General features: G+C 45.5%; 2 protein-coding genes across 8 annotated transcripts in view; one reads left to right on the top strand and one right to left on the bottom strand.

The window, feature by feature from the left end:
* The first annotated feature begins 2,423 nt into the window (after window positions 1-2,423).
* On the top strand, window positions 2,424-10,262 carry PIGH (phosphatidylinositol glycan anchor biosynthesis class H). Its single transcript, XM_043556432.1, has 4 exons — window positions 2,424-2,696; window positions 7,259-7,468; window positions 8,169-8,252; window positions 9,598-10,262. Exons 1-4 carry the CDS (start codon window positions 2,517-2,519, stop codon window positions 9,688-9,690), a joined length of 567 nt encoding a protein of 188 aa, XP_043412367.1. The 5' UTR covers window positions 2,424-2,516; the 3' UTR covers window positions 9,691-10,262.
* Window positions 10,263-10,278: 16 nt separating this feature from the next.
* PLEKHH1 (pleckstrin homology, MyTH4 and FERM domain containing H1) overlaps window positions 10,279-21,185 on the bottom strand; it is a 54,078-nt gene continuing 43,171 nt past the window's right edge. For all 7 annotated transcript variants that reach the window (XM_043556427.1, XM_043556431.1, XM_043556425.1 and 4 more), the window contains 10 exons: window positions 20,869-20,966; window positions 20,201-20,378; window positions 19,500-19,655; window positions 18,302-18,402; window positions 17,376-17,517; window positions 16,093-16,235; window positions 15,833-15,962; window positions 13,829-13,915; window positions 13,393-13,539; window positions 10,279-12,452 (listed from right to left, as the gene is read on the bottom strand). In XM_043556427.1, coding sequence (XP_043412362.1) covers window positions 12,291-12,452; window positions 13,393-13,539; window positions 13,829-13,915; window positions 15,833-15,962; window positions 16,093-16,235; window positions 17,376-17,517; window positions 18,302-18,402; window positions 19,500-19,655; window positions 20,201-20,378; window positions 20,869-20,966 — 1,344 coding nt within the window. In that variant the 3' untranslated portion in view covers window positions 10,279-12,290. The remainder of the gene's footprint in view (window positions 12,453-13,392; window positions 13,540-13,828; window positions 13,916-15,832; window positions 15,963-16,092; window positions 16,236-17,375; window positions 17,518-18,301; window positions 18,403-19,499; window positions 19,656-20,200; window positions 20,379-20,868; window positions 20,967-21,185) is intronic.

The following is a 21,185-nucleotide window of genomic DNA, read 5'->3' as shown; positions in this document are numbered from 1 at the left end:
TTTTTCAACGTTTATTTATTTTTGGGACAGAGAGAGATAGAGCATGAACGGGGGAGGGGCAGAGAGAGAGGGAGACACAGAATCGGAAACAGGCTCCAGGCTCTGAGCCATCAGCCCAGAGCCTGACGTGGGGCTCGAACTCACGGACCGCGAGATTGTGACCTGGCTGAAGTCGGACGCTTAACCGACTGTGCCACCCAGGCGCCCCTAGATGTTTTTTTTTTTAATGTTTATTTATTCTTTTTTAAAAATTTTTATTATTATTATTATTTTTTAATGTTTATTTATTCTTGAGGGAGAGAGACAGAGTGTGAGTGGGGCAGGGGCAGAGAGAGAGGGAGACACAGAATCCAAAGCAGTCTCCAGGCTCTGAGCTGTCAGCACAGAGCCCCACACAGGGCTCAAATTCAGGAGCCTTGAGATCATGACCTGAGCTGAAGTCAGCCGCTTAGCCAGCTGAGCCACCCAGGCGCCCCTGAACCTACAAAGGTTCTTTTAACCTTTTTTGTGCCACATCACAATGTTTTAAAATGAATACAATATATAGGATTTTTTTAAAAAACAATTAAACAAACTGAATTAAAATACAGTCATCAAAAATTTTATTTATTTTGAGAGAGAGAGAGAGAGAACAAGCAGGGGAGGGGCAGAGAGAGAGGGAAAGAGAAGAGAGAATCGCAAGCAGGCTCTGCACTATCAGTGTGAGATCATGACCTGAGCCAAAATCAAGAGTTGGACGTTTAACCCACTGAGCCGCCCAGCCACCTCAAAATATTTTTAAAATGTGTAAATAGTTGTATGTGTCTCTACTGACAGATCAAATAATAAGATCTAGAAGTGGATCCCATAATTACTACAATTTTGAAATAATATTGGAGTATTTGAGTAATTGAGGAGTGGAAATGACATTTTGAGATAATTATTGTGAAATAAAAGTATTTGTGGTTTCTATGAGAGTGACAAAAATCACAAGTATTGTTAATACTAATTGCATTCATAACCAAAAGAAAAAAAAGTTAAATTTCAATCAGAAGTTAATGAAACCAACGATAAACCTCTGATTGTATCCATGGAGTTCAGGTTAAGAACTCTAGGACTGAAGGTTTCCCCAAAACATCGACAGTGTTTCTCTCAGTGGTGTAAATAATGGGTGGCTTAAGTTTTTCTTCTTTTCTGTATTTTTCCAAATTTCCACAATACGCAAAGTTCACTTTTATAATTATAAAAGACATGCACGTGTTATTTACAAAAATGAGAGGGGTGTATTGCTTGGTAAGATTTAGAGTATAGAAATAAAATTGGAAAAACAAAGCAATACTTGAAGAATATCCTTTAGAGGAAAAAATATAAACAAAATCCTGGATGAAGACAGAAAAACGGAACCTGACTTTCATAAGAGAGACTTAAACCTGGTGAGACTGTTAAGGCATTTATCTTTACAGACAAAGGGATCATCAATTCTTTAATACATGATGCAGCCTCAGGGCTGAAGCACCATAATTGTTTTAACAGGCCACAAGCCACTCTTGAGCCACACCCGAAGTTAAAAGAAGAAGAAGAAGAAGAAGAAGAAGAAGAAGAAGAAGAAGAAGAAAAAGAAAAAGAAAGAACACACAGGCCGCTGTTACTCATGAGTTTAGTAATTTATTATCCATACCTTCTACATCTTTCTTTCTTGTTACGGAGTCCCAGCCAAGCCTCATTTGTCTACTCAATGCTCCCCACTCAGTGGTTCGGAAGAGAGAAACTCCCAGGTCCTACAAGACCCTCTTGGACCTGAGCCCTGCCTCTACCTCCCCAACTTCCAAATGCATTCTCCATGTGGCAGCCTCTTGATTCTTCCAACAAGTCAACCTTGTTCCAGCCTCAGGGATTTTGCCTTTCCTGGTCCTCCAACCTGGCAAATTCCTCCTCCAGAGTTCTCCCAGACCAGTCCGGATCCTCATCTTGGCAGCTCCAGGGTCTTTCCTCTGAGAGATTTTCCTGACTGTCCTATTGCACGTCCCCAAGCCACCTCTGCCGGTCATATTACTTTAGCAGCACTCTTTGAAATTATTTACGTATTGTTTCTCTTACTAGGAAGGAAGGTACTTGAAGGCAGAGACTTTCAATATTCACCGCTGTACCCTTGGCGCCTAAAACTACCTGGCTCAGGAATGAATGAATGAGCGTATACCTGTGGATCGATTCCTTAGAGCGTACTCTGGCCTACAAATAGAAATCAGTTTGCCGAGAGAAAGCGCATTAACAGCGGCTTTAATCGGCAGGCTGGGTTGGCCCAATGCAGTCTCTGCAGTAGACAATCACAAAACCCAGGCCCAACCTACAGGCGAATTACAAGCTCTGGATCCGCGCCACACCGCTCGTCCCGGAACCGCGGCTGCGCCGAGCGTGAGACGGGGCCGAACGGGGCGGGGCCGAAAGCCGCTCTCCGGAAGTGGGTCCAGAGCCGGCGAGAGTTTCGCTGGCGGGCGGTCTAGAGCGGCGCGTCCCGGCCGGGAGGGAGCGAGCGAGACATGGAAGATGAGCAGAGCTTCTCGGATATCTGTGGCGGCCGCCTGGCCCTGCAGCGCCGCTACTACTCCCCGTCCTGCCGAGAGTTCTGCATCAGCTGCCCTCGGCTCTCGTTGCGCTCGCTCACCGCTGTCACCTGCACGGTGTGGCTAGCGGCCTACGGACTCTTCACCCTCTGCGAGGTAATGGCCTGTCGGCCCCTTCCCGAGGTCGGAGTCGGGGGCTCGGGTTTGGAAGGGTCTTTGGGGTCTCAGGGTCGAGCCTGGCCCTCCCGCCAGACCCTCCTGCTGTTGTAGGGTCGGAGGGCGGGAACTCACTGGTTCCGCTGCTGCACAGCTATTTTCTTTACGTTTAGTGGTTTGTACTCCTGTGCTTTATCCCTCTCACGGGTCGTGCTCCGCTCTGCGGTTCCACCTAGCATACAAGTAGTCCTTGCACGACAGTCTAAAAGTTTAACTTCCATGTGCTGTACGTAGTACATGCTCGCAGTAATTCAGTTCCAAGAGTTGAGAGAACTATTAAGTGGATCGTCCTCATCCATCATTTCCACTCCTAGAGGAATCACTGTTAATAATACCTTAGGTCTTAGGGAAACTTGTCTTTGTCTCCACAATATGTATGTGTGAACACACACACACACACACACACACACACACACACACGTTGAGAGCCTGATAATTCTTCCTAATTTCTGTTTTTTAAGGCAATCTAACACCTCCCCCCCAGTCCCTTCCCCCAACTTCGAGTATTTTCTAAAGAATTACGAAGTTTCAGAGAGGAGTTGTTTCTGTGCTCACTTTCCAGACTCATTCCTACTTTCTGAGCCTCAGTTTTCACATGTCTAACATGGAATTGCTGTCTGCCATTCTAGCTTCACCGTATTGTGAGGGTCACATGCAGTAGCTTTGTGACAGCCCTCAAATAAAAGGAGTCACCTTAATTGCCCTTTTCAGGATGAGTTTAGTTTTAATTTCATATGTAGTGCCCTGAATTGAATATTTTATTCTAGGAGTGATTGACCAGAGCTAGGACTATTTATTTCTGTAATTTGGATATTTTCATTACTGCATTCATTGGCTTTTTTGCCACCAGAGTGTGGTAATTTGGCACAGGTATATGCAAAATTACGTTTGCTGTAATTTGTACCAAACTGTATCTAAAAGCTGGTTCTTAAGTCAGTTGAATTGGTTAAGTTGCAAGGACAGTCCTCCCTCCCCCTAAAAAGATTTAATTTATAATGTAGTTGAATTTTAATACTAGCCTGAATTCTGGCCATGTGCCCATGTGAGGTGAAGGGAACAGATATTTATTAAATGCCCACTGATTGCCAGCTGCTTTCCTGAATGCCTAGTTTTAACCTTAGAAGAAAACCAAGGCTCAGAAAGATTAATAACTTACCCAAAGTCACAGAGCTAGCAAACAGCATACCTGGGGTTCAAACCCAGGGCTGACTCTGAAACCGTTTCTTTTTCACTATACTGTCTCCTCCGTGGAGAGGGCTTGCTTAAGCAAAATTTTTAAATAGAAGTCTTTTTTATGCCAACTCCTTTTTGTACTCTCATCCTGGTGTGTCCCACTTACCTCCATCACGTGCCCGGGGCTCAGTAACCTTACCTTCCTTGAAACTCTACTGCAACACTTCTTAAGGGCTCTGTGTACCAAAGTTTCTTACCTTTCCTTGTGTTCAAAACTGTTTGTCAGAGTAATGAATCTCAGGGGTGAGAAGAAGTCTGATGAAAGAATTCATAAAAACATGAGGCTTAATTTCAGCCCAAATAAATACTGAATTGTTAGAATTTCAGACAGAAAAATGAAGTATAAAGAATGCAGGTAGTAATGAAGTTTTGAGCAGGGATTACCTTATTAAAAAACTGATACGGATTAAATCCTCTAACATTTATTGTTCTTCATCCCTTCTTTCCTTCTTGTTTTTGAATTCACAGTTCTATTAAAATTGTGGGTTATTACCTTATTCCAACCGGGAATACTTTTCCCCCTTCCTTTCCTCAACCAAATATATCTGTCAGTAACCATCACCTCTCTGCACCAATGAAATCCTTCCTTGGAGATCTTCATGGGATATCCTTGTGTGCTTTGATGTCTCTCTCTCACTCTCTTTTAATCCTTTCTTTGGCACAGTTTTCATAGTATTCTCCAAAAATATTTTATATGTATTAATTTTGCCTCTAATACATCTGTAAGGGCCAGGACTGAATTTTATTTCTCTGTATTCATCCATAATGCTTATTCAGTTAAGACTGTGAACCAGACATTGTACTAGATACTAGACATTTGATTAACTCAAAATAGATATTTCTGGATCACCAGAGACCCTGCACATAGATTTTTCTACCCTCCATTCATTAGTCAACAAGTAATTATTAGCACAGAGGTCGGCAAACTTTGTCTTTAAAAGGCCAAATAGAGGGGCTCCTGGGTGGCTCAGTCAGTTAAGTGTCCAACTTCGGCTCAGGTCATGATCTCACGGTCCACTGTCCATGGGTTCAAGCCCTGCATCAGGCTCTGCGCTCATGGCTTGGAGCCTGGAGCCTGCTTCAGATTCTGTGTCTCCCTCTCTCTCTGCCGCTCCCCTGCTCACACTCTCTCTCTCAAAATAATAAGTAAATATTTTTTTAAAAAAAAGGCCAAATAGAAAATATTTTAGACTTTACAGGTCTCTGTCTCATAGTCATCTGTTTCTTTAACAGTTCTTTTAAAAGTGTAAAAATCATGCTTAGCTCAGGGTGGACCAAACAAAAATAGATCACGGGCCCAAACAGACTCCTGATCCAACACTTAACTATGTGTTAGGTAGAACGAAGTAGAAAAGTATTTTCAGAGAAAACCAAAGGCAGCCAGTAGTTAAAGCAATAAAAACATATTTTATTCACTATTGCAGTAGGAGAAAAGAGATCTCAGTGTAGAATTGGGCTCAGTTCTGAATACAGCAAGGACAAGTGGGAATTTATAGCCAAGGAGCACAGTGGGGGTCGATGGATGGAAAATGGCTAAAGAGAAACATCAAAGGTGAAGGGAGATTCTGGCTAAATTGACATGATTCTTGCTAAAGGCAGGTGAGGGTCATCAGATTCTTGGTACAGCCTGTTGGGTAGTGCAGGCCCAATAAGGATGGACACCGAGGTTGAGGGTTTAGAAGAGCTTGACTAGAGTTAGGTCAAAGAAGGCATCATGTCAGTCATAAAGAATAAGATACTTCGCCTTCCGTCGGTTAAGTGTCTGACTTTGGTTCAGGTCATGATCTCCTGGTTTGTGAGTTCAAGCTCCACATTGGGTGCTGTGCTGACAACAGGGAGCCTGCTTGGAATTCTTGCTCTCTTCTCTTTCTCTGCTCCTCCCGTGCTCATGCTTTCTTTCTCTCTCAAAATAAACTTAAAAAAAAAAAAAAAGGATAAGATACTTCTTGCCTTCAAGGAATGACAGTAAATTACTGAATCTCTTTTGAGAGATCAGTCAGTGATTTTTTTTCTCTGTGCCATCCTCCTAAATAATAGCTTTTTTGGGGAAAAAAAATAATGGCATATGAAAAAACATACATCAATTGAAAAACACATTCAACTTCAAAAGGCTGTAAATGTGGGGTTTTTTTTAATTTATTTTTTTTAACGTTTATTTTTGAGACAGAGAGAGACAGAGCATGAACGGGGGAGGATCAGAGAGAGAGGGAGACACAGAATCTGAAACAGGCTCCAGGCTCTGAGCTGTCAGCACACAGCCCGACGCAGGGCTCGAACTCACGGACCATGAGATCATGACCTGAGCCGAAGTCGGACACTTAACCGACTGAGCCACCCAGGCGCCCCTGTAAATGTGTTTTAGAATCAAAGGAATAAATACCATTTTTGAGCCCGTAACACATAAGTTAGTCATTTCAGCTACTCAGTCACAACCCAAAAGAACTAAAAGAGTCCTAAATGATACAATCTTTATTATTTAACAAAACAAGAAGTCAGGAGGTAGGAGGGCTCTAGAAGGCATGAGAGGCTTAGTTGATTTTGATTCTTTTCATATTCCTGCTCTTCCACCCTTGGTCTACTCTACTTGTCCTCAGCCTGGCTTTCTACATTTGTCTACAGTCTGGCAGAGTAGTAGTAGCCCCATAGTAGTTCCAGGCATCAAAACTTTTAAGAGGAAGGGACCTTCTCTTCCTTAGATCTCTTTTTAAGACGGACTTCATTTTCCAGAAGCCTCTCCAGCAGACTAGCCAGAGTTGTGTCATGTGCTCATTTCTAATGCAGTCATTGGCAGAACAAATAGGAACCAATCACGATTCACCCCCAAGTTCTATTAGGAAGGAGGAGGGGGGCTGTTGAGTACTATCTGCTACCCTGTGCTAAGCATCTTACTATGAACTGTCTGGTTTTGCACTGTATATTCTGCTGATGGAGCATGAGAGAAAATGGTCTGAATCCTTAAGTTTCAGTTTTGGAGAAAAATCTCTGAGAGTGGTGCGATGGTAGATACTGTTTTGATGGAGGTTCTCCTCCAAGACCTATCCATTTACTGCCTGGATATATTTCATCATCTGCTTTCCCAGCACACAGCACTACAGAGCTGAAATAAAAGTGATTTCCTCTTCCTCCATGCATGTTCTTCTCATCTGTTCAACTCACAGCAGAATACAGACTTTTTTTGGCATTGCCTAGAGGGGACCTGTTAAACAGCAGAGATCTGTGCGGGAGGATCACTTGGTAATCTTATCGCCTGTGTCTGGCTCTCTCTTCAGAACAGCATAATCCTCTCTGCTGCCATCTTCATCACCCTCTTAGGCCTGCTTGGTTACCTGCATTTTGTCAAGATTGATCAGGAGACCCTGTTAATCATAGATTCCCTTGGTATCCAGATGACCTCATCTTATGCTTCAGGCAAAGAAAGCACTACCTTCATTGAGATGGGCAAGGTGAAGGATGTTATCATCAATGAAGGTATTTACATGGTAAGTAGTTGAGTAGTATTACAGGTTTCTCCCATGGCCTTTGCCTGGATCTAAATGAGTCTTAATACCTAAAGTGTTTGGTGTCACAGAATTAAACTTGAAGACTCTGGGGGCGCCTGGGTGGCTCAGTTGGTTGGGCGGCCGACTTCGGCTCAGGTCATGATCTCGCAGTCCATGAGTTCGAGCCCCGCGTCGGGCTCTGTGCTGACAGCTCAGAGCCTGGAGCCTGTTTCAGATTCTGTGTCTCCCTCTCTCTGACCCTCCCCCATTCATGCTGTCTCTGTCTCAAAAATAAACGTTAAAAAAATAAAAAAATAAATAAATAAACTTGAAGACTCTGTTCCAGTATTGTAGTGTTTCCTTTATGGCTAGCATGTCTATAAACCTTGAAAGTGAAATTTATACTGAAAAGGTACATTCCTTTATTTTTAGAGATATAATAAGTTTTCATAGATAGGGAGTCAGCATTTCAAGTTTATTTTTTAGCCTGATTTCAAAATCATCTCTGGTTGTTGTTGCTGCTGCTGTTTTGTCATTTTCATCTAAAGAATGAGAATATACTCCCTCACTTCAAAAGTGATCAAGTGTTCTACTACGTAGAGATAACCATTTATAAAAAAGTTTTTAGCCTTCCCTTGAAGAAAAAGAAAACAAAATGAGTTTCACTTAGATTTCTGCTATTTGGTTTATTTTCTTGCAGCAGAAGGTGATTTACTACCTCTGCATTTTATTGAAGGATCCGGTGGAACCACATGGGATATCCCAAGTAGTACCTGTCTTCCAGGTGAGCACAGAACACTTGTCTAAAGTTTCTTCAAAAAATCCGTTACCTTTCCCTGCTCTCTGCATATCCATTGCTACTTATATTCGGTAGGAATGTCAACTTTTGTTGTCAAGAACGTTTGAGGATACGCGACAGCTACTTTTAGTGAGAGTTAGGATTTTAGTTATTTCAAAAGTTTCTTTCTGAAGCAGATACAGGCTTTCAGAAATACTATGAATTTATACAAATTTTAGAGAAAAAATATATAGCAATTTCTGCCCACAAATCACCATTCATCTACTGTGTTAGGCTGCCAATATATGCTTTTACATAGATGTCATTGATCTACACATACTGCTGTATACTTTTTGTGTCTTGCTTTTTAAATCTAATATACATATTTTCATGCATCTGCAGAGGCCATTATACTATTTTAAATGGTTACATTATCATGTTGACTAAGTTTATTTAGCCACCCTACTGCAAGGTTTTGAAATCATCTCCAGGTTATTTTTTGTCTTGCTCTTACAGAATTTTCTCATACAAACATGATTATAGTAAATTACTTTGTAAGTATATAAAATATTTATGTATATAGTTAACTGTCTTACTGCCCTTTTTCACAAAAAATTTAAGGCTGCTAAGTGAAAATTCTTTTGCGTTACAGTTCAGAATTATCTTGTTAAAGCTTATGAACAGTATCATAGATTTTTACAGTTTGAGATTTGGCTCCAGAGATTGGACAACTTTACCATACTTTGAGAATTTGTACTTGTTTTTCATAGTCTTGGCTAACAGTGGATTTAGTTACTTGTTTACTTTAGTATGTAGGTAAAGGAATTTAAAGTTACTAAATTGCTCTTTAAATGACAAAGATACTTTTCATATTTCCTTGTATTACCTATCAGTATTTCCTCTTATTTAAAACTGTCCATCTCCTCTATTAATCAAGTAGAATCTAGATATTGATTATGCATTTGTAACAATTTATATATTTTGGGTAACAAATTTTCATTAAATACGCTTTCCACATATATTTTTCCCATTCTGTGACTTTTCTGTTAATTTTGGTTGTATTGCATTTCACTGTACAAAATATTTTAATATTTACATATTAAATTGCCTTTCTTGCCCTTGAGGACTGTTTCACAGCTGTGAATTTCCCAAGAGGGTCTGTCCTTGTTATTCCTTTTGCTTTCTTAGCCAGTAGGGTGCCATCTGGCCTGAGCTTCTGCTTCTCTGGGCTCACACCTGAGCCCTTTAGACCCCTGATGTGCTGAGAGGTTAAGGTTGCACATGGATGCAGCACCAGTACGCGCTCTCTTACGTTCATCTTGACTCTGCATTTCTCCCCTTTGGAATTCAGAGTGCCAAGCCCCGCCTGGACTGCTTGATTGAAGTGTACAGGAGCTGCCAGGAGGTCCTGGCACACCAGAAAGCCACATCAGCAAGTCCATGAGTCCCAGCATTCAGAAGGCCAGTATTGTCTTCCATGGGAGATGACTCCTAAGCCATAGTGGCTGGTTTATTTTCTGTATTCTAAACCATCGGGTGGACACAGTCCTAGGAACCAGTATGGATGCAGTGGATCTCAGAGCCATAGAGCAGGTGACTGGAAACCTAACTCATTGTGTGATGTTGAGCAAAGTCCTTCTGTGTATTGTAGTGATCCGCTTGTAAGGTTTTGCCTACTTTACCAACTACGGGGAGACCTTAAGAAAAGACATGTCAAAAGTAATGTTAACAAAGAGCACTTTGTGAAATTCCTAAACACATTCAGGTTTACTTTTTGTAGAATTTCTGGAGCAAGACCATGGGAAACTGACATCAGCTATCTTAAGAAACATAATTTCCAACTACATAGTACCCCTGTATAAAAGTTAAGAAAAAAAAAAGTCAAGCCGTTCAGGTACTGGTGAGTAGGAAGAAATGTCCTACAAAAGACTAGTCTCTGTTCACCCAGCTCCTTTGTTCTGTACAGGGTTAATTTATGATGACTCTCTTAATAAACCTATCTCCTTCCAAAACATACACAATAATTGCCTGGTTCACAGACAGTTGCTTTTTATTGACATTGAACACGGCATTTCAGTCTTGGATGTCAAGCACATTAATACTCTTGTCACTCAGCATTGTCTATGGTTTCAAACACTTCTTCTGCCAAGAGGGATGGGACAAAAGACCAGACAGAAATTCGACTTTGGTTTCCAGACAGGTTAAAGAAGGATAAACACACAAACTGCAGAAGCTTTTGATTATAAGGCAGTATCTTCTGTACTTAATACACTATGGGAGGATTCCTGAAAGGCTGGGAAGGAGCTAGGGTGGGGAAACAGCTTGACCCCCAAGTTCAGTGTGAACGCAGCTCCATTCTTGCTTGCTTTTTCCTTAGGATCCTTTTTTTTTTTTTTTTTTAATTCCCAGGTAGATAATATTATCCTCATGGGCGTTAGAGATACTCAGGATATTATAAAACTAGAGCTATAATTCCTTTTACATCAGCTCAGGAGGGGTTATTCAGGAGACTGTGGTACATGTGATGTTTGAATTGTTCGAGGTAGAAATGTCTCAGCTAGATCTCATATCCTGGGGGAAAGGCAGCAACAGAAACGGGAGATGGCTGTAAATTGCCAGCCTTGCAAAGTCAAGTTTAAAAGACAGATGCTCTAGTGTGCTTTTTTTTTTTTAATCATGTTTGTCAGTTTAAAGGGTGAGAGGGGGGAAGCTTATAGCAGCTGAGGTGTTCAGATGAACTAGTTCCAACCTTGAAGGTTTTGCAGTGTGCAACACACACACACTTTGTGGAAGTCAAAGGCTTGGTTCCTGGATGCTCCTGCTCAAGCCACACAGTTTTCAGCCCTTGATTGATAAATGGTGAGACTGCCTTAGAGCTATGAAATAAAGCTCAGCTTCTCCAATGGCAGAGAATCAGAGTATAAATGAACTCTTTCGTCTTTCTGTTTTCTGTTAGGGGAGGGTGGAGGCAAAGATCATCTCCTCTGCACTCAACAGAAGGCCTCAGTTGCAGATGGGGAGATATTTATATCACCAGGGTGCTCTCAGGCTAGGACAGGTATCACCTGTGTACCTTCTGCCCTTGGACTAATTCCCAGCAGAAGTTTGCCATTGAGTCCTGAGGAGCAAATTCAGGCCCATGAGCCTGGATTCTGTTTCTGACTCCTCTATGATGGCCTCACAAAACAGCAAAAAACAGAGTGCATTTGCTTGGGTTTTTCAAAGAGCAAGGAAACCACTGGTGACCACCCCATCCTACAGCAGGAAGCATAGCCTTTGCTGAGCCCTGGCCAGTCATTAAAATGAGACAGGGAGAGGTCAGATTGGACTTAACTCCCTGACCTTGCTTGCACCCAGTTGGGCTCACAGTCCAGTGTGAGGGAGAACAGCTTGAATCTCAGCAGGGATAGTGCCTTTTCCTTGTCCTGCAAAGATAGGAACTCTTGCCCCAGAGGGGCACTGCAAATGCCTACTCATTTGCAGTGGGGAAGGGGAAAGGTGAGTCTATTCCTTTTCCTCTAGCCCTGCCAATACCTTTCCCATCTGGAAAGGGAAGTCCAGTTTTAGTGAGTTCTAGGCTTTTGTCACAGTTCAGGTGAATTGGAAATTTTAGTCCTGTCTTGTTCAGGGATGTTGGGAAAACTTCAAGTATAAATCCCCACATAAGGACCATATACAATATAAAAGATACCATCCTTCCTAAGAATATCAGAAAGCTCTGACTTATGGCACTGATGCCCTCAGTAACTAGTAACATGGACCATCCCAATCTTGTATCTAGAATCGGGCAGCATCCAGAGCTCAGTATTCTTGTGGGAAAAAAAGTGGTTTTTATACTGGGTCTGGATTTTTAAAAGTTGGGCCCTGAAACATGATAAGGCACCTAGAGAATGAAGGCTTCATGGAAAGTGAAATAACACATTTCACAGAACAAGCTGGGGGAGGGCTGTTAGACCTCATCACAGTAGTATCACACCCCAGGACACCAATCTCTAATCACAGAGGCACCAGGTGGTTGGAGGGGGAAAGGGGTAGGAGAAATATTCACAGCAACGTTGGCCCTCTGGCAGCACATGGAACAGAAGCAAAAAACTGCTGTCTATCCAGTTCCCGTAGCTGGCGGGCAGCAGGTGGGTTCGTAGGTGGGTTCACAGTTGGAGAGCAATGGTTCATGTAGCTGGCCATGATGAAGGTAGCCTCTGCAATCTAAGGAGACAGCAGAAACAAAGGAATTGAACTAGCCTTGGCCTGAATCCTGGCTTTCTCCCTAGCTGTTATACTAGGTGTATAACCTTCCTGGGCTTCAGTTTCTTACCTCTTAAAATATCTGGGAGGTTCAGAGGCTCAGTGACACAGTACCTGTTAGTCTGAAGGGCTACTGGCGCACAGTACCCTCCTGAGAACAGGAGGAGCAATATTCTCTGCTTACCTGCGAGTGGGGAAGTGGTCCTTCCTGGAGGAAGGTGTCTGTATAGCCTCTCCTATGGCAGGGGTGGTATTAAAGAGAGGAGGAGGTTTGGGATACTCCAGTTTTACGATTAAAACAACAGGGTCTCCAGTGACTTTCAGAATGGAATCAGGAACTATTAATCAGAACTTAGGTTTTGGAGCCTTTATAATTGTTATTTTGCTAGTCAGTATTTCCTGTACTGAGTAGGAACAAAGCTCTTAAAGCAGTAGAGGTCTTTGGGACTGTCTTAAAGACCACAAGGGGGGGGGGGGCACGTGTACAGACTGTCCCACTTTGTGACTAGCGTTGGCAGAGCCCAGGGGAAGGTGACAGCACACTGAGGAGGACGCTGCCCTGGCCCCTGGATCAGCTGCATGAAGACCAAGTGGGCCCCGCCTCAAGCCTGCGTGGTGCTGGGCTGCTAGGGCTGAGAGGCCCATGTGAAGAGCATGGACGTAGCCGGACCAGAGTGCGTGCCCTCCCGGCCAACCCCTCCCTGATCAGCTCACCGGTGACTATTGAGATGCCACAGTACCTGAACCTTTGGAGGACTGACTACAGACAAGGCCAAAAGTTGTACCTGGGACAGGACCCTTCTAGAGTATGGTCATAATAACCCCAGCATCCTTTCCTGCAAGCCCACCTCATCATACTAGGTAGATCTGAGTAACATGTTTTAGCAGCTGTCAGACCCACCTTGGGAGCAGCCATCCGGAAGAGCAACTTCTCAGTGTGGCCTTTTCCAGAGCTCTGGTCCAGAATGGATCTGATCACAAGCATGAAGTCATCCCGGCAGCCACCGAAGGTCATTACTGAAGAGTAGGGGTAAGTGACGTGCACATGCTGTGAGAAGAAGCCCGTTAGTTCTAGGGAAATTTTCCACCTGCCTCCTGAACTAAACCAGCATCCCCTGTCTATTGTGGGCACTGGTAGCCTTAACCAGAAAGGGAGAACTCTGAAGTGGTCATAATTTGGAGATTCATGTCTTGAATGTCAATAAGCTGTATCTAGACTAGAGGACAGCAAGGCTGGGGCGAGGCCTCACTTAGCTCAGGCCTTTGAGTGCAGAGAGAAGAAAAGATGCTGTTCAGGAGAAGGAGAGGTCAGAAGGCCAGCCCTCCTCTTTCCATACCATAGTGCTGTGGTCCAGGATGCTGACCCCATCCTCATTCACAGCAATCCACACCAGAGCATTCTCCTTGGAAGACAGCTGTGCAGGCTGGGGAAACAGGAAAATCTCATCACACATGTCCACAGCTAGGGAAGCTGAACTGGTAAGAGCTTTCTGAGGAAGAAGGCACATCCAGGGATCTGCTAGGCAGTGATTTCCAACCTTTTTCACATCTTGGAAAACATGAAAGATGGTACTTGCACAGCCTGCTAAAGTAAATAGCCTTGGGGCTCTAGCTATCTAATTACCGTCCCAAGAGGAGAGGGGTACCTATAGCCCATCCTGCCATAGTACACTCGTTGGGAGGCTCTGTGCTGCACAATAAAGGCCAGCCCTGGCCGCTCTCATGAGCATGGGGACTGGGCTGTTTTCTAGTTCACACAAACTGACAGCATTCTACCCAGTCTCTCCCAGCTGAAGTGCATCTTGCTTCAGCCAATTTCCTAGGGGCTGCAAATGAAACAGGAAAGCAAGCAATCTGAGGGGCTTTTAGGCACTACCAGTGAGAAAAGTAACTCTCTGTTGGACAATTCTTAAAATGACTAACTTTCACTGCCAGGACTGCAGTAGAGCAATCTGGATTTCCTATCTCTCCTACCCAAAAGGCTGGGGAAAGGGAAGGACATGTCCTCCTTTTCAGAAGCTTTTCCCAACCCCCCAGAGGGTCCCAGGGTCCCCCATTATATGCTTTTATAACACCCCTATACGCCTTCAGAACACTTGTTACAGCTTACAAAATAACGTATGTATTTAGAGAGAATATATATGATTATCTGATTAATGTGTACCTCCTTACTAGATGGGAAGCCCCACAAAGGCCAGGACCATGTCTGATTCGCTCATCTCTTGTAATCTCAGGTAGTGTCTGAGACCTAGCAGGAGCTTAACAATTCTTTATTGAATAAATGAGTGAATGTCCACTGTCTAATCTGTACTGTTAGTGAACAGGATCATGATCCAATTTTGAGGATCCTCTGAGTATGAATAAATTTTATGCACACCAGACACCTGGAGAAGAAAAGTTCCAGTTGAAATTAATATGGGTCACCTGGCCTTTCATGCAGTGAAATTAACTGCTGCCTGAGTAATTTAAGAGTCTCCTTTGGCCATGCTAAGTCAGTAGAGATGTATTCATTTAGGTGATATATTGTTCTATCTTTTGCACTTTTAAAAATGTTTATTTTTGAGAGAGGGAGAGACAGTGTGAGCAGGGGAGGGGCAGAGAGAGAGGAAGACTGGATCTGAAGCAGGCTCTGCACTGATACCAGACAGCCCGATGCAGGGTTTGAACTCCTGAACCATGAGATCATGACCAGAGCCGAAATTGGATGCTTAACCGACTGAGCCACCCAGGCACCCTCTTTTACACTTTTTAAAAAATGAAAGCATTCTTGAGGGTGTTATGTCAAGTTTGAATCCTTATGTGTGAATTAGTCCTTCCCCCACCCCGCCCAGGGGTAGCATTGTAAAATAAATAAAAAAAAAATTTTAAAAAAAAGGAGGCACTTGGGTGGCTCGGTTGGTTGAGCATCCAACTCTTGATTTCGGCTCAGGTCATGATCTAATGGTCCTGGAATTGAGTTGGCTCTGAGTTGGGCATGGAGCCTGCTTGTGATCTTCTCTCTCTCTCTCTCTCTCTGTCTCTCTCTCTATGTTCCTCCCCTGCTCTTATTCTCAAAAAAAAAAAAAAAAAAAAGCAGTCAAAAAAGGAAAGATGAACATCACCCAGAAATAATCCTGGCCCAAAAGCAGTGATCACAACTCTGCTCTGGACCCTGGAAATCTGAGAGAAAGCCAGAAATGGGTGGAGAAACAGCGACCTCTGGTGGTTGCTAGTGTGCAGGTGGGCCCTGGAGCCTGGACTGACTCAAACGTGACCAGATGTGGGCAGTAGCTTGAGAAATTCAGGGCATGTTCCTGAGGGTGTGGTAATCACTCCTTCCCTTGGACACCACCCACACTTACCTGAGCAGCAAAAAGCTTAGCACCAAAGAAAGGCCATTTCCGGGCCACTGTCAGGTAGATGCGGATGCACTCAGGAGGGGAGCAGCCTTGCAGTGCGGTCCACTTTGTGGTCAGCAGATCTGCCAGGTGCCTGGTTTGGATGGACGGAAAGAGATGGTGGCCGTGAAGTGCCAACATGTTTTCATTGCAACTGGAGGTCTAACCCGGCTCCACAGTCCATGCCTCCCCACAGCAACCCCCTCCAAGACCTTGCAGCCTACCTCAGCTGTTCAGGGGGTGCCCCGTGTCTGTAGCGCCTTGGGTAGAACCTGTCTAGGACTTGTTGGAGGTGATGCTGAAGCTTGGCAGGGGGTGTGCTCCCAGGGCCTGGTGGGGTGGGCCTCTCTAAGTCTCCATATTCTACCTGTGTTGGAAGCACATGGAGTGAGCAGTCAAGAATCCAGAGGTGGATGGGGTGGGGGTGGGGCTGCGGCTGCTGGAGGTGAAATAAACCATTACTTCATTACTTTATTGGTGGGGTGTGAATGGATGCGAAAACACTTCTTGTGAACAGACCCTGTGTCTCAAGTTTCACACACACTAGAGAAACCACCTTATGGTCCTAGATGATTATTTACATCCACTTGCCTTTGGCAGCCGAGGTGAAGTGCCTTATCCAAAGACACAATTAGTGGCAAAGGAAAACTATGGATATTCTGGCTTCTAATCCAAAAATATGAGATCCAGAACTGAAGATGCTATAGCTCCTAGAATATTGCAGTGTTCCAAGCCTTTGAATCAGACACCTCACCCAAATCCCAGCTCTGCCATCTGCCAGCTTTGTAACTTTGAGCAAGCTGCTTAAACTCTCTGGGCTTCAATTTCTTCATCTATTAAGTGGAATTAAGAACTAACAGGGATAATACATATAAACTGTTCAGCAGAGGACCCTCTATAGAGTATTGGGTAAATGCTTATTATTATAAAGATCAACTGTTATTATTGCTCCTTCCTCTCCACCATGTAGATTCAGACCCTTTCTCATGGGAACCAGGAGGGCATCCCAGATACCTTTGGCCAGATAGCCTCCTCAAGGTAATAAGGAGACGGGTCGAAGTCTGAATGCGTGTTCCCCTTCCTAATTCTACTTACAATGCTTTACAGTTCTAAGTACAAATTTTGCCACATCCATTATGTGATATACATCATTTCAGTAGCATACTGAAGGAAATGCAATGACGCATTTTTGTTTACTGTACACAGACAAGGAAACTAAAGCACAGACCACTGCAGTGACCTGGCCAAAATCTCACAGTGGGAAGGCGGGTAGCACTCAAAGGCAAATCTTTGGATTCCACGTCCAGTGTTCTGTCCGTAACCTGTATCTGCAGCGAAGGGCTCTGCTGGGTAAGGAGTCAGCTTCCCTCCACAGCCAGGGACAGCGAGGCCACCCTCCCCTCAGGCACCACAGGGTCTGCAGTCTCCTGTTTCAGGCTGTGTGGTACGTTCCACGTGTGAGTTCAGACACGGTGCCCTGATCCTGCCAATTCCTGAACTGCCTTACCTGGGCCATCAGGGCAGCCATCTCGAGAGCCAGCTCCTTATTGACAGGAAACCTCCCTGCCACTATCTCCCCGCTAGTCTGGGAGGCAAGCAGCAGCCGCTCCCGCTCCGTCTCCCCTTTGACTTGACTCCGAAAGTACAGCCTACAGGGAAGACAGAAGCAGCCAAGACTCAGCTGGGATCCTGAATGATGAGGTTGTCTTGGCCTCTGTTTATCTTGATTTCCAAAGAAAGAAACTACTCTCTTTATACCATCTGTGAGCGTATTTCTATTGCCTCCAGAAAAACTTAACTAAACATGACACAGGGCAGATACAGGGCCATTAGATCTCAGCAACAGTGGCACATGTTAAACCTGAATACACCACCACGCTACTGGATCAGGGGAGGGGATCTGCTCCCTGGAACCAGAGCTTATTAGGGAACTGGATGAGTTAAAGATTCCAAGAGACTAATGGAAATTATTTGCCTAGAGACATACCTGGGATGGGATTTTCTTATTCAGATGGATAAAAAAAAAAAAATCCTGGTATCTACTATATTTCCTGGAATTGTTATAGGAGCTATTTATCCTTTAGCCTTAAATAGTGCTCATACAAAGTTTCACTCTCCTAATGTAACACATGCAGCCATCCCACAAGGTTGGTCTGTTTCCTTGGCAGGAGTATGTATGCGCGCGTGCGCATGTGTGTGTACGTACGTGCGGTACAGGGACTGAGAGCCTGAGCTGTCCAGGCTCTCCAAGAGGATCAGCAGAGCCTCATTAGTTGGCCTCATTAGTTGGGGCCCCAACTAACAACCACTACACAGTGTTCTATCTGTGGATCCACTGCCTGTCTGGCACAGGCCATCCAGCTGGGGGAGTGGCAAGTGGCGCCCCAGTGGCAGCCCTCAGTCTCGGCCCCACCCTCAGGCGGTATTCAGGACCTGTTCTTGTACATCAGCTTCACCACACGTGTGCCACCCTCAGCCTTTCCAGAGTGCAGCTCCTTCAGGGCCTGTTCCCACTTGGAGATGGCATCACAGATCTTAAAAGAGGCAAGAGAGGAAAGTCAGAAAAGCCCCTGATGAAGAGAACAAGGACCAATCTGGGGCAGGACCCAGGCAGGGTGGCAGGGCAGCAGGGCAGCATCGAGTGACTGTCCTCCATTAGGAGGCTGACTTGCAGGCCTCACGTGCCTGGGACCAGAGGGGTCTATAACAACCTCACAGACAGAGGTAGGGCCCTGGGCATGGCATGAGCAGCAAAGCACGGAAGGCTGCCCCCACTGGCCTTAACACCTGAGGGGGCTTTCCCAGAGGCCAGGCAGGCATCAGTCAAAAACCATGGCCTCATATTACCAGCTCTGTTTCCATTCCACCGACTGCTATTCTCTTGAAGTATCCCCAGAGGCCTACCGTGTAACAAAGCCAAACAGACCCCCTGACATTTATAAACAAGATATGTGGCATAGTTTTTCCAGGCAATGGTAAATAAAAGACTATAGAAGCCTTTGTCCTATTGCCATAAAAAGAGCAGACACAGAACCAAAACACTCCTACTCATCAATGCTACAATACGTTCCCACAAACACTTCACATCTTGTCTGCTAATCCCAGACAAGATAGGTCTGAAATCCCATTCAAGGGTCCTTTACTTGTAGAGGTACCATACAGATCTACCTGCTTACAATTTGCTTGAACCAGTAAGTGCAGGCCCTGGCAGATGGAAAGACTGAGGGGCCAGGGAACAGCACCACATCCAGCGGACCTAGGTGTACAGCTACCCACCTCCGTGTGTGGATTGTGTGACTGGCAGCAGCCCCGGGTGGAGCTGCTGGTGACAAGTGCCTCCCTATCCTTCCTACACCACGCTGAGAAGCAGCTTTTCCCCTGGACACTGCACAGCCCTTCAAGGGCGGGAGCAGTGTGGAGACAAGGGCACAAACAACTTCTCTCTGCCTGTACGGGTATGTTTTAGGATGCCACAAAAATGCTGGCTTGGGGGAGCACCTTGGACTCCAAACCCAACAGGCTGGGGGACAGTAAGGCACCAGTCAGGGGGCTCTCTCCCCATCACCAAAACCCAGAAGCCTGGAGGTCTCCCAGGAGGGGCTCATTTGGCTTACGGGGAGACCATCATCACCTTGATGCTCCCCTGCAGGCAGTGTTCCAGGTCCCTGCCAGAAGGGTCATCTGTGAAGAGGGCAAAGCCAGAGTGGGATGACTTCCTCATGCCCGTCTCTTGGTTCAGACGCTGGAGGAACTCATCAACTGTGGAGGAGCCGTCAAAACCAACCACCTGCGCGAGAGAGGTGTTAGTCCTAGAGGAAATTTCCCGAGAGGAACTCATTCCGGCTAGTGGACGCGTGTATCTGGGAGGTGGAAAGGCTTGGCTGAGAGGAGCAAGGGCAAATGCAAAAGCTAACGGAAGCTGGTTTCCATAGTCACACACAGAGGGTGAGTGCTTCAGAGACAAGCGGCCCGCTATAAGCTGGAAGCAGACAGAAGCTCTGCTGCTCCTTGACTGCTGCTCTTTTGGAGGTCTTTTGTCCTGCCCCTTTCTTGGTCAATGTCTCAGCTTCCCCGTTCGTGCAGTGGTTTCTAAAGATCTACTTCCCAGGTGCCAAACAGCAGAGCACTTTTGGAGTTCCAGCTCCTTTCTCCCTCCACACAGGCAGTAACGGTCCCACCACCACCTCCACACCCCAGGCCCATCCTGCTGGTTTGCCTATTATTAAGAGTCTGCCAAGCCTAAGGAGGTTTAACACCCACCTGGCCCAAAGATATTCTCTGGGCCAGTGATATGAGAAGACTCAGGAGAGGGATCCCACGCGGCCTCCTCACCTGGTAAGTCCCATTGGCGAAGTGCACGGGGATGCTGAAGGGCAAGGAGTGGTGGAAGGGGTTGCGCAGCAGGATGGACACCACTTCCATGCGTGACGGCCTGGCCTCCCGCTCCCCCACCTGTAGAGTCCGCTCCACTGCCCGCTGGCAGTAGGTGGCATACTGGCCAGTTTCATTTCTAAAAAGACAGGGAAGAAAGAAGAGAATCCCAGGGAATTCATTCACCCCTGCCATCTTGACACCTTGGCTGCCTACCCTGACCTAGCCAAGACCGAATCCGCAGCTGAGCAGGCTGTGAAAAACGTGACACTCTGGTCTGGGGTGTTAATTTGTCATTCAGGGCCTATGTGCTGCAAATTGCTGGCAGAGATCTTTCCTCTGGAAGTCAGAAAAACATGGCAACAGACCACGAAAATGTGGGGATGACTTGGGGACATCGGAGCTTCACGTGAGCACATCCACAAAACACACATACACAGACTGGTGTGCAGAGCGGCCCAGGCCTCCATATGCCCATCTGTGCACACAGCACTGAGGTCTCCGTGTCTCCATGACCCCTGTGCAAACCACAGGGGCAGGGTGATTTGACCCATCTTGGTCCCCCCGTCCCTCTTCGCCATGCCACCGTCAGCAGCGCTAGAGTGGCATAGGAAAGGACCCTCACTCACGTGGGATCTGCATGGCGCTGGAGCTGCTGTTTGATGTACCAGAGGAAGTGGTGCTGAGGCAGGAAAAGTGGGGCACACAGAGCCAGGAGCTGCCAGCACTGCCAGGGAACAAGCAGCATGGGGTGAGTGCTGGGTCTGCGGCAATGCCCGCCCTCACAGTCCTGAGCTACCAAGGCTTCAGTGCTCTCCAAACCAGGGCCCCCCACCTTCTGTGGACGGCAGGATGGCCCATCCTGGTCAGGCTTTGTCCAGAACGGCAGTCACCCAATCTGACTATGCACAGACATCCAGAAGGGGCACAGAGAAGGCAGGTGTAC

Source organism: Prionailurus bengalensis, chromosome B3, assembly GCF_016509475.1.
Source record: "Prionailurus bengalensis isolate Pbe53 chromosome B3, Fcat_Pben_1.1_paternal_pri, whole genome shotgun sequence".
Classification (NCBI taxonomy): Eukaryota; Metazoa; Chordata; class Mammalia; order Carnivora; family Felidae; genus Prionailurus; species Prionailurus bengalensis.
Note: the sequence above shows the minus strand (reverse complement) of the source record. Positions and strands in the feature narration are given on the sequence as shown.